We start from the raw sequence: 18,245 nt of genomic DNA on the forward strand, positions 1-18,245 counted from the left end.
ACAATGGCAGAACAGGCACAAGCTAGACATTTCCATTACAAATGGGAGAAATTGCAGGGAAAGAAGGCATAACAGGCATCAAGCAAGTTAGCAGAACCCATTACATTAGCCGTCAAGGCTTTGAAAATAATCCTCTGTTCTCTGAGACAATTTACACAATAGCCCTGCCCTCCAGACTCTAGGTATTGGCCATAGTCTCTGGATTTTGAGTGGAAGCCCCTCAGCCCTGGGCTTCAGCTCCACCTTCCAGGCCCACTGGGACAGCAACTCTGCTCCCTTGGCTTTAGGCGCACCATTCGCCTCGTCCATTGGAGTGACAGCTCCACCCTTAGAAACACCAAAGGCCATGGCTCCACCCTTTGAAACCCCTGAGGTCATGGCCATACCTTTTGAGGCTGAAGCAGCTCAGCTTCTTGTGACCCTAGTCTGTTCAGCTTCTGCTTCTGTTTCCTGTGGCCTCTTGGCCCTCGGGCCTAACGCCCACATCTGCCCTGCTGGGGCAAGTGTTCCAAAGCTCTGTAGCTCCACCGGTATAAGTGCCTGGAAGCACCCCACTCTGCCAGAAAGCCTTGTGCACACAGACACTCAGCTCTCTTGCTCCGTGGGTTGGCAAGCCTAGATCCACCGATAAGTGCCCAGAGGCACCCCACTCTGCCAGGAAGCCTCCTACACACAGGCACTCACCTCTCTTGCTCCATGGGTCGGCTCCAGCACCATCTTGCACTAGTCTCCTGGTTCTGCTGCTGTTGGTTCTTTGCTGCTGCCACTTTGCTGCTGCTGTAGGTTCTCTGCTGCTGCTAGTCCTCTGTCACTGCCGCACGTCTATCCATTCACAGTTTTAAAACCGCTTCCACATTTTAGTTATCTGTTAGAGCAGCACCCCACTCCTGGTACCAAATTCTGTCTTAGTTCTCTAGTGTTGCCATAACAGAAATACCACAAGTGGATGGTTTTAATGAAGAGAAATTTATTTCCTCACAGTCAAAGTAGGCTGAAAGTCCAAATTCAGGGCGTCAGCTCCAGGGAAAGGCTTTCTGTCTCTCTCGGCCTTCTCATCAGTGTTCCCCTGGACTAGGAGCTTCTCAGCGCAGGGACCCCGGTCCAAAGGACGCACTCTGCTCCCGGCACTGCTTTCTTGATGGTATGAGGTCCCCCCTAAGCCTCCTTTTTTTAAATATAATTTATTTTTGTTGTTTTTGTTGAGAATATCCTCAGCAGAACATACACCAATTCAACAATTTCTACATGTACAATTCAGTGACATTGATTACATTCTGTGAGTTGTACAGCCATTCTCACCCTTGTTTTTGGAGTTGTTCTTCCCCCATTAACAAAAACTCACTGCCTCCTAAGGTCCCTATCTAATCTTTCAAGTTGGCTGTTGTCAGTTCCATAGCATGTAGATAGATCTTAAAAGAGCACAGTGCTCAAGGCAGACATTCTTTACTAGTTAAGCTAAACTATTGTTTGGTTTTGAGAAGACTTCAGGAGATATAGCCTACTTTTTTTTACTTGGTATTTACTGAATATCTTTTTATATTGTGTATGTTATTGTTAGTTGCTGTTGAGTCAACTCTGACTCATAGTGACCTCATGTACAACAGAATAAAATGTTGCCCAGTCTATATATGTTGCATATGGATCTATATAATTTTAATTGCTGCAGAATTTTCCAGTGTGTGTATATACTATAACTTATTTACTCAGTTCCTCATTGTTGAATTCTTAAGATTTAGTCCCAGTTTTCCATTATTAAAAATAATAGTGTGCTGAATATCTTAGTATATACATTTCTCTGTATTTACCTAATTATTTTCTTAGGATATTAATGTACATGTATAATTGCTGTAAGGAGCCCTGGTGGCGCAGTGATTAAGCCATTGACTGCTAACTGAAAGGTCGCGGTTTGAAATCACCAGTAGCTCCTTGGAAGAAAGATGTGGCAGTCTGCTTCCGCAGAGACTTACAACCTTGGAAACCCTATGGGGTTGCTATGAGTCGGAATCGACTTGACAGCACTGGATTTGATTTTGAGGTTTATAATTGCTGTGTAAAAGATTATGTACTTTAAAAAATCTTTGCTAGTCTGAGAGACAAAAAAATATGGTTTAACTTTGTATTTGGTTATTGGTAATGCTTATTGATCATTCTTATTTTTGTGAATTACCTACTTATATCCATTACCCATTTTTCCATTGGGTGTCTTTTTATTTTCATTTGTGAGATCACTATATTAGAATATAAACTCTTTGTCATATGTTTCAAATATTTTATCTCAATGTATTTGACACATCCTTGGTAGGTTCATTTTCTTCACCCAAAACCCCACTGCTGTCGAGTCAATTCCGACTCATAGTGACCCTATACCCACTGCCCCATGAAGAACTTTTAACACTTTTCTGGAGTCAGATGCTGCCCAGACTGCTTAATCACCATTTTTAATGGCCGTGTAATATTTTATTGAGTTGGGTGTACCATAATTTACTTTTTTAGCCTCAGATGAAGGCTTAAGTGGTCATCTGGTGCTTTGTTTTTCAGTTTTTCTGTCTACTTTCTTTAACCAGATGCTAACCCTGAGGTGACAATGACAATGCTTCGCTGGATCTATACGGATGAGTTGGAGTTCAAAGAAGATGATGTGTTCCTGACTGAACTGATGAAACTAGCTAATCGGTTTCAACTACAGCTCCTTAGGGAGAGGCAAGTCACAGCAGATATATTCAAGCACCTCAGATGGTGGTGGCTGAGCTTTAATTATGCCAAGCTCTGGGAAAACAGCTTCTTCTGCTAATGTAAATAACTTTTGCAAGGTGTTCTTTTAAAATCGATGGTGGGGAGAGCGTTTGTCATCTCCCTTGCTCTGTGTTATCTTGTGAGCTAAATTTTGCCAAAGCTTTTAGCTGTTCTCTTTTCTTTCACTGGCCTGTTACCTGAAATTACATAATTGTGTGAACTGTTGAGTTTAATATGAAATAATATAATCCAGTATCCAGATGCTTCACTTTACCTCCTGTACTATTTCGTTTGACATTTTATTCTGTTTTCTGATTTATCTACCTTGCTGAAATTCTTGGTCACATTCACTTTGTTGGAAACACATTAGTGCTTCAATTTAATATGTGAGAATACGGTTTCATAGCTGGCGTACCGTGTTTCATAGTCTGTGTTTCTGAAATCTCATTTCATTTAAGTTATTGCTTTGTTAGATTCCCAAGGAGAATTAGCATGCTGTTTTCATCTTGTATTTTTTCTCTGTGGCTCTCCCGAGTTGGCATTTTGGAACAACAGAAAACAAAATGTTCACCAAATGGATGCCAGGCAGAGTGCCCTTGAGCATCTGTTGGAGAGGTGGCCTTTGGTAGTCAGCTTGGTTGATGGAGTGTCTCTTTACATCACTACTGAGCTTTTTTTCTCTCCTGGGTGCGAGAAAGGATGGCTTTTCTCCTGGGTGGCTGAAAGGATGGCTTCAGCCATCAAGAGACACTCCCCCTGTGCTGTGTTGCCCTCAGAGAGCCAAGAGAGACCTTGCTGTCTGGAGCTGCACGTGCTGATGTTTCCCTTGGGACGGCCCACTGTCCCCACGGAAATCCGAGACAGGTTACCCCTGACTACCTGTATTTGATGTGGGCTCAAATGCATTTTAACATCTAAATCCAATACTAAAAACAGAAAGGTCTAAGAGGTGTAGGCACATACACACCTAGTATTAGGTTAACAGAGCACCTTTGCTGTGGAGGCCTTGCAGTTAATGTTTCTTTCTTTCCTCTTTTGTTTGTTTTGGTGGGTTTTAGAACTACCTGAGGGTGAAATGAGAATGATTTTAATTAAATTGAATGTGATTTATATCTTTATTTTTTTCAGATTTGGTCTCCTTTCTCCCATTGACCTTGTCAAACTTGCTTATAAATTAAACTGCTTTGATAAAAATGCCCTGAGGTTTGAAGTAGTTTAGATAATTGTAATCTGTATAATGGATTCTTTAATTAAAATGTTTGTTATTTATTGACTGATTAGGCTTCCTAACTATCAACATTACCACATGCTCGGTTTTTGTACTGTTGGATGTGGTATTAAGTTTTGTCTGTTGTGGTTTTGTTAAGAACCTGGATGGAAGAGATCCAGGAGTGGAGTCTAGTGTTGGCTTTTAAAAGGGCGCAGAGTGCCCTCTGCTCTCTGCAGGAGAGTTACACGTTTGAGATAGGAAATGAAAGGGCTCTGACATAAACACGTGCAGTTAAGTATGAAGCAGATGTTGCTCATTTTTGTAACTTAGGGGTCTCGGTAGTTTGGGAGTGCTACCAATTTTATGAAGAGGAAATATGTTGTGGTAAGTATTATCAGGAAAAGACTCCTTTTTTAAAAGAGGATTAGTTTATGCTAAAAATGATAGTTAATATAATAATTGTTTCCTGATTATAAAAGTATAAACCATGTGCAGTGTATCGTATTTGGAAACTATAGAAGAGTGTAAAAAAGAAACTGAAAGCCATTTATTCGGTTCCTGTTGACCTTTCATTATTTTCCTTTCAGTAATTTCTTTGTCTCTCACATACATACACAGGATTGATACCACAGATAGACAGGAGTTTGTGGGACATTTAAATATATGCTGATTTTGTAATTAAAAAATTAGGTTTATTATTTTTGTGCATCTGTATACTTTAATATTAAAACATATATTAACGACAACAAAATATTTCCTTCAGAGGAGAGCTAGTCTGTCTTGCTACTTTTCAGAGAAGATATGAACTGAGAATCTTCATTTGTAAATAAGATTACGTGTTCTTCAGTTTTGTGCAGCATGTCAGTTACTATTTATAGGCTATCCAAATGGTGAATGGCCCTCTGGGGAATCCCAGAGTTTAGTGAAAATGAAGTGTCTGCCAGTTTTAACAAAACATCTCTCCTCGTGAAACATATTTAAGTCCCTGGGTACTGTGTGGTGCAGTGGTTAAGAGCTTGGCTAACTAAAAGGCCGTCGGTTCAAATCCACCAGCTTCTCCTTGGAAACACTGTGGGGCAGTTCTGCTCTATCCTGTAGGGTCGCTGTGAGTCGGAATCGACTTGAGGGCAGTGGTCTGGGTGCTATGTCATTTGACAATAAAAGAGAAAAATGGAATTTTCAGATTCTCAGCATTTGTCTGTAAAAGTGCTTTGTAAAGTGCCCTCCACAAGGCAGGCAGTACAGCATACCAGAGTCAGGTGGCCTGATGTTAGCATGTCAGCACATTAGGAGGGCAAGACCATGGGTATTTGTTATGTAAAAGTAATAAAAGTCTCATATCTGAAAAGAGGTTTTTTTGCCTCCAGTGCTCTGATTTCATAGCTGAAGTCAGAGTGACTTCAAATGTTGCTACGATGTGGTATGAGTTTGGGGATTTTAGGGCAACCAGCATAAAGAGAGCTGAGGCTCAGAAATATAATACTATTATATGTAACCTACATTATTACTCCGTTGTTTGGATATTGTAATGACTTGATTTGAAAATGCCCTGGGATAGATGTTTCTTTATGCCAAGTCAGCTGTGTTAGTGAAAACAAAGCACCTAAGCACGAATCTCTGTATGAAAACACAGGCACCTGCATTTATCGCTAGATGGAGACCAGACTCTGAGATTGTATACTTGGTCCTAGCCTGAGGTTTCACTTGTGTGGTTTTGAAAGTTTGTTCTTCATTCTTCCCAGGTCTTTCTCATGGCTCGCCTCCCTTACCTCCCCACCCCACCCGTCAAGGTCTTTCTCTAACTCTGTTACTTAAAGCTTACCTATTAAAGTTGGCAATTATCCACTAGCCAGTCAGTTATTCTTATTTATAATGTACTGAAACCCATTCATCTTTGTTATTAAGTCATATAGTTTCCTTTTACACTTTTTCCTTTTTCCCCTTAGTAAAAGAATTTTAGGCCTTAGAGAAGAGGAGGGCTAGGACAGGGACCTCAAACTTATTGAACATATCTATTATGTGCCTCCTGATGTGCTAAGTATATATAGTTTTCCTTTATCTTGAAAAACACTCCAAGATCCTCCATGCCTCTGGGATGTGTATCATCCTTACTTTACAGACAGGTAGACAGGGGGTCCAGAGAGGTCAAGTCATTTGGCCTCGATCTCAGTGGATCTCAGCCCAGGCCTTTCCTGCCTCGAGGTCGTTCGTGCTCTCTCCACTACATTCTGTCTTGTGAACAGAAAAGGATTTTTATGGGGGCTGTGGGACAAGGTGAGCAGCGGTGGAATGTTAGACCATATTAGATCCGTGTGCTGCCCTCAGAGGCGAACCTGATTTGTAGAGAGAGAGATGTGGAGGCAAGGGAGATGGAGGGGCGGTGCCATGGCCTCCCCGCCACTCCTCCCCAGGCCTTTCTCCACAGGAGGCTCATCAAGTATCCAGGACTTCTGGGGTAGAAGAGGCCTGGGTGTTCCTAGCCGTGTATCTTCTAGGCTACGGCGTGTTGGCTGCTTTGATGCCAGAGGCCTGTTTGCCTGTGTGCAGCTCTCCTCTGACATAGTTGATGTTTTCAAGTTCCTGGTTGTAAAAGAGTCTTTGTTGTTTTATTGTTTGTTGTTTTTTTTTGGTTAAACCAGGCTTTGTGGAGACATACACTATAGCCAGTTTTCCTCTGTCTTGGTGTACCGTGGTTTGACTCTTAACTCAGTTGTTTCCATACGGTATAGATATTTTGGGTAGACTTTTTTTTAAATAGCTTTATTGAGATAAAAATTACATACCATACAGTTCACCTTTTGTGTGGACTTTTAAGGAGGTGTTAATTTATTGAGGCACAAATCCTTGTATTTGAACCTATGTCTAAGCCACACTGGTCACATAAAAGAGTTCTGCTAGTTGGAACTACAAATGTGTCCCATACGACTAAATAACAGAGGACTGAATTTGATCCATTGTGTTTGATTTTACAGTTGCCTGTAGATGATCAGCAACATTCATGTGATTACTTTTAAGGCAGTTGGGATGTTATACTTAACAAGGTTATTTTCAGATTATTTTGATTCTGACTAGAATTAAGCAATATAATATCATAAAAAAGTTCTAGTATTTTTAGAATACGGGAGCTTAGCTCTCATTCATTCATAACTACTTTGCTTAACCTTACACCTTAGTGTTATTGGACATAGCCAGCCAATACACAGATTATTGTTTTGCATTGTTCACTTATGAATATCATTCTTCCAATAATACTGTTCATCATTAATATTCCCTTATAGATGTGAGAAGGGCGTTATGTCTCTGGTGAACGTCAGGAACTGCATTCGCTTCTATCAGACTGCGGAGGAGCTGAATGCCAGCACACTGATGAACTACTGTGCAGAAATTATCGCAAGTCATTGGGTGAGTGCGCGATGGAGGCGTACGGACAGAGCACTCTTCGCCAGAAGTCAGAAGACCTGGGTTTGGGACCTGGTTCCCTCTTGTTACAAAACTGACGGTGAAGCAGTTGGATTAGGAGATCTGTGAGATTCTTTTCAGCTCTAAAAGTCTTGTAGTTATATGATTTCAGAGTGGAGGGCAGAAGATAGCTCAGGTCAAGAAACAGGCTTGGTACAAAGGGACACCTGCCTTCCCTTCCATCTGCAGAAGCTGCAGTGGGGCCATGGGAGCAGTGTGCTGCTGGGGGGCCAACAGGCCCTGGGGGGCTCTGCAGCATTGTTTCAGAGCTTACTCTTGCTTCCTCCATTGTCTAGAAAGCATTATTAAATTTAGAATTGCCCTTCTTAGTTGGTTTTCATCATAAGGAACAGTTTTGCATTTGTTTGTTACGTTGTTGGTTTTGCAGGTGCTAGTTACTTGTTTTGCAAGTGTTTCGCTAGTGCCAGCGTAAACCAGTTTGTGGGAATTGTTTGGTATTCAGCAACACTGTACGAAGGGTCTTGGTATTTTCAGAAAAGATGTCTAAAAGAACCAAATTTTAAATTATTGAAACAGGAATGGTAACTTTTCTGCCAAAATAGGTAGAAATATAGAGATCCAGTAGTAGTGGAGACCAGTTGTGACTCAGTGGAGTGAACTGTGGAAGTTCCAGTTAAATCTAAATTGACATTTTTGTGGGTGAGGGAAAAGGGACTCTATTCTTACGTGGAGGGCTCCCCTCATGGCGCAGTTCTGGTTGGCTGTCAGTGTCTCTTGTGCTGAGCCATCTTGTTGAGAGGCATAGTGATGCTGTGCTGGCTCCAGATCCCAACTCAGCCATTTACTTACTCTGTGAACTTAGGCAAGTTACTTCACCTCTTTTATGCTCGCTTTCTTAGTCTGTAGAGTGGGGGTGATAACAGTGCCTACCCATGGCCAGATTAAGGCGTGTGAGGGCCCTAAGCATTGATAATCTGTGGTGCCCCCTCCTCTGCTTACTCATGCATTCGAATGGAATATGTGAGTCATATGTACACATGAATGTGTGTGTGTGTGTCTTAGCCATCCATGATGTAACTTCTTTTTAAACATGACTAATATTAGTGATTGAACGCAAAAGTGGCTTATGCCATTTTAGCAGAATGAGATGAACTGGATTATAAAATTTTCAGTGGATGTGGAGTACTAAGATTTTTACTATATGCCACATTTTCTACAAAAAGAATATTCCATATATTCTACAACAAAGATAATGAGCCAGTGAACTTAGTTGTTTCAACAATCAACGCAAAATTCTGTTGATCTCCCACAATGAAAAATTGTAACAAGAGTTAGACTTGACAGCCCACCCCCATGTCTTGTTTATTAAAAGAAATAGTATGTTCCCAAGAGATTCACCAAGATAAGGAGTTTCAGTTATACAGGAGGGGACCATAGGAGACAGATGTCAATGAATGTGTTGAAGTGGTAGGGGCCTTATAGTTTAAACAACCTTGTGCGTGGACATCTTGGTGAAACTTCGTGAACCTTATTTCCAGCCAGCACATTCTCTCACACTGGAGCTGGTATCAGTTTCATTTAGTGCCCTGCCAGTTCCCTTCCACTGCGGTGCTCGCTTTTGCTTGTGTCCTGTCTGCCTGGCATCTGTGGGTCTTTGCTTTGGACGGCTGGTGCCCCTGTTTTGTTGATGCCCTAAGCTTGTGCTTACCTTGCTTATTGGGTAATCTGTCCCTGTGCCTACCTGGTAGGGTTTTTGTGGGAATAAAATGAGTTGGGAAATGTAAAGCCCTAAAGTAGGGCCCAACACATCTTAGGAGCCCTGGTGGCTCAGTGATTAAGAGCTTGGCTGCGAACCAAAAGGTCGGCAGTTCGAATCTACCAGCTGCTCCTTGGAAACTCTGTGGACAGTTCTGCTCTGTCCTGTAGGGTCTCTATGAGTCAGAATCAACTTGACAGCAAGGGGTTTGGTTTTTGGAACACATTCTAAGGGCTTAATAAATGTCTGTTGTTGTGGTTATTATTGAAAGATTGAATCTATTCTACTTTTCACTGTTTTGTTTTTTAATCGTTAGGATGACTTACGGAAGGAGGACTTCAGCAGCATGAGTGCTCAGCTGTTGTACAAAATGATCAAATCCAAGACTGAGTTTCCATTACATAAAGCTATCAAAGTGGAGAGAGAAGATGTTGTCTTCCTCTATCTGATTGAAATGGATTCACAGGTACTGTAAGCTCTTTTTTCCATTTTTCACACCTTTCCCCAAAACTGTCCTTTGCTTGGTTTTCTCTATAATACTTCTCATTTCCTTCTGAGCCCTCATTGGCACATCCATGTTGTATAGGGTTTAGGATTTACAACACATATTTAATATACATATTTCTACTAGTAGTCTGTTCAGGGCAGTCTGGGCTTTTTCTATCATGTTTCTCAAAATTCTTCCAGCCTCCCATCTATTGCCTAATTCCAAAGCCACTTCCACATTTTTAGGTATTTGTTACAGCAGTACCTTCCAGGTACCAAATCTACGTTAGTTTTCTATTGGTGCATAACAGATTACCACAAATTTAGTGGCTTAAAACAACACAAATATATCGTCTCACAGTTTTGTGGGTCAGAAGTCCAGTATGGGTCTCATTGGACCAGAATCCAGGTGTCAGCCAGCTGTGTTCCTTTCTGGAGGTTCTAGGGGAGAATCTGTTTCCTGCTTATTTGGGTTGTTGGCTGAATTCAGTTCCTGTGGCTTTAGAACCAAGGCTGTAAGCTAAGGGCTGTTCCCAGTTTCTAGAGGCCACCACATTTTTTGGCTTGTGGCCCCTTCCTCTCTCTTCAGAGACAGCAACGGCAGGTCAAGTCCTTCTCATGTCACATCTGTCTGCCTCCCTCTACTTTTAAGGACCCGTGTGATTAGATTGGGCCCACCTGGATAATCCAGAATAATCTCCCCATCTCAAGGTCTTTAATCTTCATCACATTTGCAAAGTCCCTTTTACCATGTAAAGTAACCTATTTGCAGGTTCTGGAGGTTAGAACATGGGCATCTTTGGGGGGCTATTATTCTGCCTGCCACACTGTCTTAGAAGAAAAGCAGTTGTTCTTGACAGATGAGAGTGTAGTATGTTTTATCCTGGTGTCCAGTGTGTGGGGGAGACAATAAACTCTCAGAGGGAATTAGATAATTAAGCCATGATCCTTCCTGAAAATGTTAGCTATTTACCATGAAGCTCTCTGCACCTCTGCCCTGGCGCTCGTGCTCCTACAGCGCTCTGTCTTCATGTCCCCCTGGGCCTTTAATTGTCTTCCATGTTTATGTGTGTTCTGTGAACCCCATTAATTCTGTGCTCCCTAAAGGTCATGTGCCCTGAGGAGGCCTGATACAAGTCAGAATTCAGTTGAATGTGGGGAGTAAGCAGTGTTAGGCACTGTAATTTGACATTTGTATAATACATGATATTTAAGGTTCAAGGTGGAATAGATTAAAATTGATTGTATTCTCTCTTGGCTGGGTACTAATTTACAAATTTATCTATACAGCTCCCTGGGAAGTTGAATGAAGTGGATCATAACGGAGATCTTGCCTTAGATCTAGCCCTTTCTCGACGACTAGAGAGTATAGCCACCACTCTGGTTAGTCACAAAGCCGATGTGGACATGGTAGACAAGAATGGTTGGAGCTTGTTACATAAAGGAATCCAAAGAGGTAGGAAGCAATGTTTTATATTTTTCTCTGAGGACAACTTTACTTTTATCCAAGTAATTTTTGAAGACTCTCTGACCCTGTTCCAGAAACCCCAAAGGCTTCCTTCACTTGCAGGCTACATGATTTAGAATTTATGATCACTGGGTCAGAGGAGGAACTGAAGAGCTATTGCCTATGCCTTGTTCGTTCATAGTTCACAATTATTTCATAGTGCCAACCGGGCCTCAGAAAGGAAAGCTAGAAAGATGGAGAACTTTTAGAAGTACCTTTTACTTGTAAGCTATTGATATGTTTGCTTGTTCAGTTATCAGTTTCTCTAGGAGTAGTGCCAGAAGACTTGTACAGGCATAGCTTGTTTTATTGCACTTGGCTTTATTGAGTTTCGCAGATGTTGCGTATTTTACAAATTGAAGGTTTGTGGCAACCCTGCATTGAGCAAGTCTTGTCGGTGCCATTTTTCCAACAGCATGTGCTCACTTCATGTCTCTGTCACATTTTGGTAATTCTCGCAATATTTCGAAATTTTTCATTATTATTATATCCGTTATGGTGATCTGTGATCAGTGATCTTTGATGTAGCTATTGTTATTGGTTTGGGGTGCCACGAATCACACCCGTATAAGATGGTGAACTTAATCGATAAATGTTGTGTGTGTTCTGACTGCTCCACTGACCAGCTGTTCCTCTATCTCTCTCCCTTTCCTGGGGTTTCCTTATTCCCTGAGACACGACAATGTTGAAATTAAGCCAGTTAATAACCCTACAATGTCCTCTGAGTGTTCAAGTGAGAGGAAGAGTCGCAAGTCTCTCTCTTTAAATCAAAAGCTAGAAATGATTAAGCTTAGTGAGGAAGGTATGTTGAAAGCTGAGACAGGCTGAAAGCTAGGCCTCTTGTGCCAAACAGCCAAGTTGTGAATGCAGAGGAAAAGTTCTTGAAGGAAATTAAAAGTCCTACTCCAGTGAGCACACGAATAAGAAGAAGGCAAAACAGCCTTATTGCTGATACGGAGAAAGTTTTAGTGGTCTGGGTAGAAGATCAAACCAGCCATGACAGTCTCTCAAGCCAAAGCCTAATCCAGAGCAAGACGCTAACTCTCTGTAATTCTTTGAAGGCTGAGAGAGGTAAGGAAGCTGCAGAAGAAAAGTTTGAAGCTAGCGGAGGGTGGTTCATAGGTTTAGCAACAAGTGCTGATGTAGAAGCTGCAGCAAGTTATCCAGAAGATCTAGCTAAGCTAATTGATAACGGTGACTACACTAAGCAACAGATTTTCAGTATAGACGAAACAGCCTTATATTGGAAGAAGATGCCATTTAGGACTTTCGTAGCTAGAAAGGAGGAGTCAATGCCTGGCTTCAAAGCTTCAAATGACAGGCTGGCTCTCTTGTTAGGGGCTAATATAGCTGGTGACTTTAAGTTGAAGCCAATACTCTACCATTCTGAAAATCCTAGGGCCCTTAAGAATTATGCCTCTGCTCTGTAAATGGAACAACAAAGCCTGGGTGACAGCACATCTGTTTACAACGTGTTTTGCTGAATATTTGAAGCCCATTATTGATACCTACTGCTCAGAAAAAAAGATGCCTTTCAAAATATTACTGCTGATTGTCAATGCACCTGGTCACCCAAGAGCTGTGACGGAGATATACAAGGAGATTAATGTTTTCATGCCTGCTAACACAGCATCCATTCAGCAGCTCATGGATCAAGCAGTAATTTTGACTTTCAAGTCTTATTATTTAAGAAATACATTTCATAAGACTAGCTGCCAGAGATAATAGATCTGAGCAAAGTAAATTGAAAACCTTCTGGGAAGGATTCACCAATCTAGATGCCATTAAGAACATTCGTGATTCATGGGAAGGAACTCAAAATATCAACATTAGCAGGAGTTTGGAAGAAGTTGATTCCAACTCTCATGGTTGACTTTGAGGGGTTCAAGACTTCAGTGGAGTAAGTAACCACAGATATGGTGGAAATAGCAAGAGAACTACAGTTAGAAGCAGAGCCTCAAGAAATGACTGAATCGCTAGAATCTCATGATAAAACTAACAGATGAGGAGTTGCTTCTTGTGGATGAGCAGAGAAAGTGGTTTCTTGAGATGGGTCTACTCCTGGTGAAGATGCTGTGAACATTGTTGAAATGACAGCAAAGGATTTAGAACCTTACATAAACTTAGTTGACAAAGCAGCAGCAGGGTTTGAGAGGATTGACTCCAATTTTGAAAGAAGTTCTACTCTGGGTAAAATGCTAGCAAACAGCATCGCATGCTACAGAGAAATCTTTTGTGAAAGGAAGAGTCAGTCAATGACGGCAAACTTCATTGTTGTCTTACTTTAAGAAATTGCCACAGCCACCCTGGCCTTCAACAGCCACCACCCTAATCAGTCAGCAGCCATTAACATCGAGCAAGACCTTCCACCAGCAAAAGATTAGAATTCACTAAAGGCTCAGAGGATGGTTAGCATTTTTCAGCAATAAAGTACTTTTTAACTAAGGTATATACATTGCTTTTTTTAGACATAATGCTATTGCACACTTAATAGACTACATTATAGTGTAAACATAACTTTTATATGCAGTGAGAAAAAAAAATTCATGTGACTTGCTTTGTTGCAATATTCACTTTATTGCGGTGGCCTGGAAACGAACTCACAATATCTCTGAGGTATGCTTGTGTCAGTTGTTGTAAGAGAGGGCAAGTATCAAAACCACACGTTTATTTATATGCTTGATTCAGGGTTCTCACTTTTGCAATCTGGACTTCTCTTACAGCATGACAAAGTGATAAAGTTTCATTTTGTTTTGGGAAAGTTCTTTGAAGTTGCAGCTATATTTTGAGTACATTATCATTAGTAATGGGAAGAATATGGAAGGGATAGAACTGAGATCAGAACATTTCAATCTTAATTGACTTTTCAGTGAAAAAAGTATTAGTTTGTTGGTTTTGTTTTCCTCATGGCTTTATTAATTCATAAGTCCCAGCTGGGTCCTGCCTGCCTCTACTTCGCAGTGTTCATTTTTGATAGTGACAGTACCTGTAGAGGTGGAGTTCCAGCAGGGAGTGAAAGCTGTCAGAAATGTCAAAGCCTTAGTTGTGTAGGGGATAGTTAACTGGATTGAAGTAACTTGGCCAAGGCCCCTTTTTTGTTGTTTACATGTATAGATCAAAAGCAGAATATTCAGGTTTCCCTACATCTTAATCGTGTGTTTTATTTACCTTTCTGATTATGTATTATTATACTATTATTGTCTCTGCTGCCATTTACAGTTTACTTCTAGTTGGTAGAATGTAGTTACTTCTAGATGTGGCCCTGTTGTAGCTGTGGCTTCATCCTTTTGGGGCAAAGATTTTAATATAAATATTCTTCCAAGCCATGTGTTAGAGTGTGAGCTTGCTGGCTGGCGGAGAGGAAAATTTTGCTCATCATTGTGAAGGAAATCCTTAGAGTATGTCAGTGTCAAGAGCAGATGCATTTTTCCCAAGCACCAGTCTGCACTGTGCAAAGCCGTTGGGCACTTAGCACTGAGTGGTGTTCAGTGGGGAAAGTTTCCACCACATAAGGAATTACTCTTTCCCACACTGTTTAGCATCTGCGATGTTTATTTTGGAAACAGATACACTTGTTACTAAAAAAACAATTTCAGAATTATGTTTCTTTACTCTTGGGAGTTAAGTTCATAATGTTTGATGAAAAAACATCTTTGAGGAGTTATTAAATATTTTGGTGATTGCTTAGTTAACAAAAATTGCCAAGGACTGGTGTTGCATTTTTGATGCTTATTTTCAGATGATTTAATCTTCCACCCTGAATTTATCAATTGCCTGCTAGCATGTGGATTATGGTGTGAGTTTATAATAAGCTTGATTGTTGCTAACTTTGGAGAGAGCAGCATGGTGTCATGGACAGAGCACTGGCATCGGAGCTTGGAAGTTTCAAGCTTTGAATCCTGGCTTATCCATTTACTTTGTGACCTTGGACAAATCACATAACCACTCTGAGTCTTCTTTTCCTCATCTGTAAAGTGGGAGTCGTTTCTGCTTTACTGGGTTGTTGGGAGAATGAGAGACAGTATTAGTGCATCTAGCACAGTGCCTACCCTGTGGTAGGCAGTCAACCCAGCAGCTTGCTCATGACACATCTTACCTTGGTTATGGCTGGAGTACCATAACCAGCTCCCGTGTAGGAATGTTTCCACCTTCAACTTGAGCTGTCAGTCTGTTGACCTGCCCAAATAATTAAACTGAGTAATGAACTTTAATGAAACTGTTAATCTTACTTTCATTATAATATGAGCAAAGATCTTTAATATATGAAATTTAGTTCACCTGATATGCATGTGACCCATTACTGTCAGTGCTCTAAGAACATACTATTTTAAAGAAATCTAAGCTTTGGCCCTTTGCACATGATGTTGGTAAAGATTACCACCTTCTCCCCCCACAAAAAATGGGGTCAGTAGAATGAAAACATTTCAGGGGAAGGGGCTGATGAGAGAAGCGTAAGTTACCTAAAGTCATATATAATTGGTTGGAATTAGAGCCAGTTGTGAAAGTGGAACCCAAAAGTCCTGATCTGTCAATCCATTTTCTTTCCAAACATTTTCCCAGTTTCTGTTTTACAGAAGACATTAGTGGATACAAAAATAAATCAGCCATGGGGCCAGTCAGCATCTGAAGGGGCACGTGGCAGCCCAGCCACCTCAGTGTCAGAGCTCATATTCTCCAGCAAGTTGATCCCTTGGAAGACAGCACAGAACAGATGGGGAGTGCAGAAAACCAGATGATTTTGATATGTCCATGTCCACCGAGGACCAGATGAAACGCATATATTCAGATGAAAATAATTATAGGGGTACAAATAACAGACTTGAGAGCTTTGCCACTCCTGTAGGTTCTAAGCCCCATTCTAGATGTTCAGACTGGGAAGTGTAGCTGAAGAAGATGAAATGATATTGTAGGATATGAAAAAAAACTTCTCAAGTGACTTTGGAGGAGAGAAAGAAACATCATCCAGAATTTCTGATTCAAAGGATCTACATCTGTAATCCTAACAATTAGAAACAGATTTCATCCCAACACCCTCAACAAATTTAAGTAGTTGACAGTTGTATGACCACCGTATCAAACTATGGAAGGTTGCTCTGCATTTTTGGGATCCTCCAGCTGAAAAAAGATGTGATTTGCAAGAAATTTATCCTGTAGACCGTGGTGAAATGGAGACCGAATCTGTAGACACTACCTCTGAATCCCAGACAAGTTCTTGGGGTAACTTAGGTATGTGTTCTGGCACACCCACCAATGGTAGACTTGTAGACTGTCAAGTGAAGGACGAGTTTGAGTTTGATTTGGAAGCTTGTTTAACTGAACATTTGAAAGACTTCCTGGCTATGCCTGACTTGTGCCACCTGGAGGCCACCAAGAGAAATAATTGCTTCTAGTTAGGTGGAATGCCAGCAGACAGGCGTTGTACATTTATAACTGGATGGTTTCTCTGATAATAGTTGATTATCTTATAATGAATTATTACTCCTGTCTTATTTTCTTAAGAAACATTGTGAGCATAGTGAGTGGTTTTACATGTTTTAAATTATAAATGGAACCAATTCCAGCATTTCATTCTGTTGTACATGACACTCGACGGCATCTAACAACAGCAATTCCAAGAAAGACTGAACTTTAAGCACTCTTACAACAAACTTGATTGCTTAATCCCTATTATCCTCGAAGTTAACTTGACAAGTATGTTTTAACTGGTTTCCACAAGTATTTTTAACAGTAATATCTTTATATAAACTTAATTCTTGGCCTTTTGTTAAGATGTCAAGTAGGTTTTTTTTCCCCTCATACAGAGCACTGAATAGTCAAAGATGGAAAACTGGGCTTTTACAATTAGTAGATTTTATGTAAGTTATTCAGTTTTAATTTGGTATTTGTAAATAGTCCTAGGGAGGCTTTCTTCCTGTAATACTCTAAGAGTTAAGGTAATGGGAAGGTTTTACAAAGCATACTTTTTTTTTTTAATAACTAATTAATTTACCGTGTCAGATTTTTAATAGTAAGGTGTACAGATTTTCTGTTCAAATATTCAATTGTAAACTCCTTGTTAAGACTGTTATGCTTGTAGGTAATGAGACTGCAAAAATAAAAAGAATCTTTGCTGTTGTTAGGTGTTGTCGAGTCTGTTCCAAATCATAGAGACCCTATGTACAACAGAACGAAACACTGCCTGGTCCTGAGCCATCCTCACAATTGTTGCTGTGTTAGAGCCCATTGTTAAAGCCACTGTGTCAAAGTCTATTTCACTGAGGGCCTTCCTCTTTTTCTCTGAGTCTACTTTACCAAGTATGATGTCCTCCTCCAGGGACTGGTCCCTCCTGATAAAATGTTCAAAGTATGTGAGACGAAGTCTTGCCATCATCAGTTATGAGGAGTATTCTGGCTGTAGTTCTTCCAAAACAGATTTGTTCATTCTTCTGGCAGTCCATGATATATTTAGTATTCTTCACCAACACTGTAATTCAAAGGCATTTGTTCTTCTTCGGTCTTAACTTATTCATTGTCCAGCGTTCGCATGCATATGAGGCGATTGAAAATACAGTGGCTTGGGTCAGGCGCACCTTAGTCCTCAAAGTGACATCTTTGCTTTTTAACACTTTAAAGAGGTCTTTTGCAGCAGATTTGCCCAGTGCAATGCGCTGTTTGATTTCTTGACTGCTGCTTCCATGGGCATTGATTGTGGGTCCAAGTAAAATGAAATCCGTGACAACTTCAGTATTTTCTCTGTTTATCATGATGTTGCTTATTGGTCCAGTTGTGAGGATTTTTGTTTTCTTTGTGTTGAGGTGTAATCCATACTGAAGGCTGAAGTCCTTGATCTTCATCAGTAAGTGCTTCAAATCCTCTTTGCTTTCAGCAAGTAAGGTGATGTCATCTGCATATCATAGGTTGTTAATGAGTCTTCTTCCAATCCTGATGCTGTGTTCTTCTTCATATAGTCCAGCTTCTCAGATTATTTGCTCAGCATACAGATTGAACAAATATGGTGAAAAGATACAACCCTGATGCACATCTTTCCTGATTTTAAACCACGCAGTATTCCCTTGTTCTGTTTGACAACAGGTTCCGCATGAGCACATTTAAGTGTTCTGGAATTTCCGTTCTTCACAGTGTTAATCATAATT

The 18,245-nt window shown here is 40.7% G+C and overlaps 1 protein-coding gene across 3 annotated transcripts in view; it reads left to right on the forward strand.

Annotated features, from left to right (window-relative positions):
• The window catches only part of ANKFY1 (ankyrin repeat and FYVE domain containing 1), a 97,529-nt gene that overhangs the window by 49,002 nt on the left and 30,282 nt on the right, over positions 1 to 18,245 (forward strand). For 2 of the 3 annotated variants that reach the window (XM_012555502.2, XM_023731137.1), the window contains exons 4-7: positions 2,565 to 2,700; positions 7,222 to 7,345; positions 9,436 to 9,585; positions 10,896 to 11,061. In XM_012555502.2, the coding sequence (XP_012410956.2) occupies positions 2,565 to 2,700; positions 7,222 to 7,345; positions 9,436 to 9,585; positions 10,896 to 11,061 (576 nt within the window). Of the gene's footprint in view, positions 1 to 2,564; positions 2,793 to 7,221; positions 7,346 to 9,435; positions 9,586 to 10,895; positions 11,062 to 18,245 lie in introns of those variants that run through there. The other variant, XM_023731138.1, reaches the window with a different exon arrangement.

Source organism: Trichechus manatus, unplaced genomic scaffold (assembly GCF_000243295.1).
Source record: "Trichechus manatus latirostris isolate Lorelei unplaced genomic scaffold, TriManLat1.0 scaffold00040, whole genome shotgun sequence".
In the NCBI taxonomy this organism is placed as follows: Eukaryota; Metazoa; Chordata; class Mammalia; order Sirenia; family Trichechidae; genus Trichechus; species Trichechus manatus.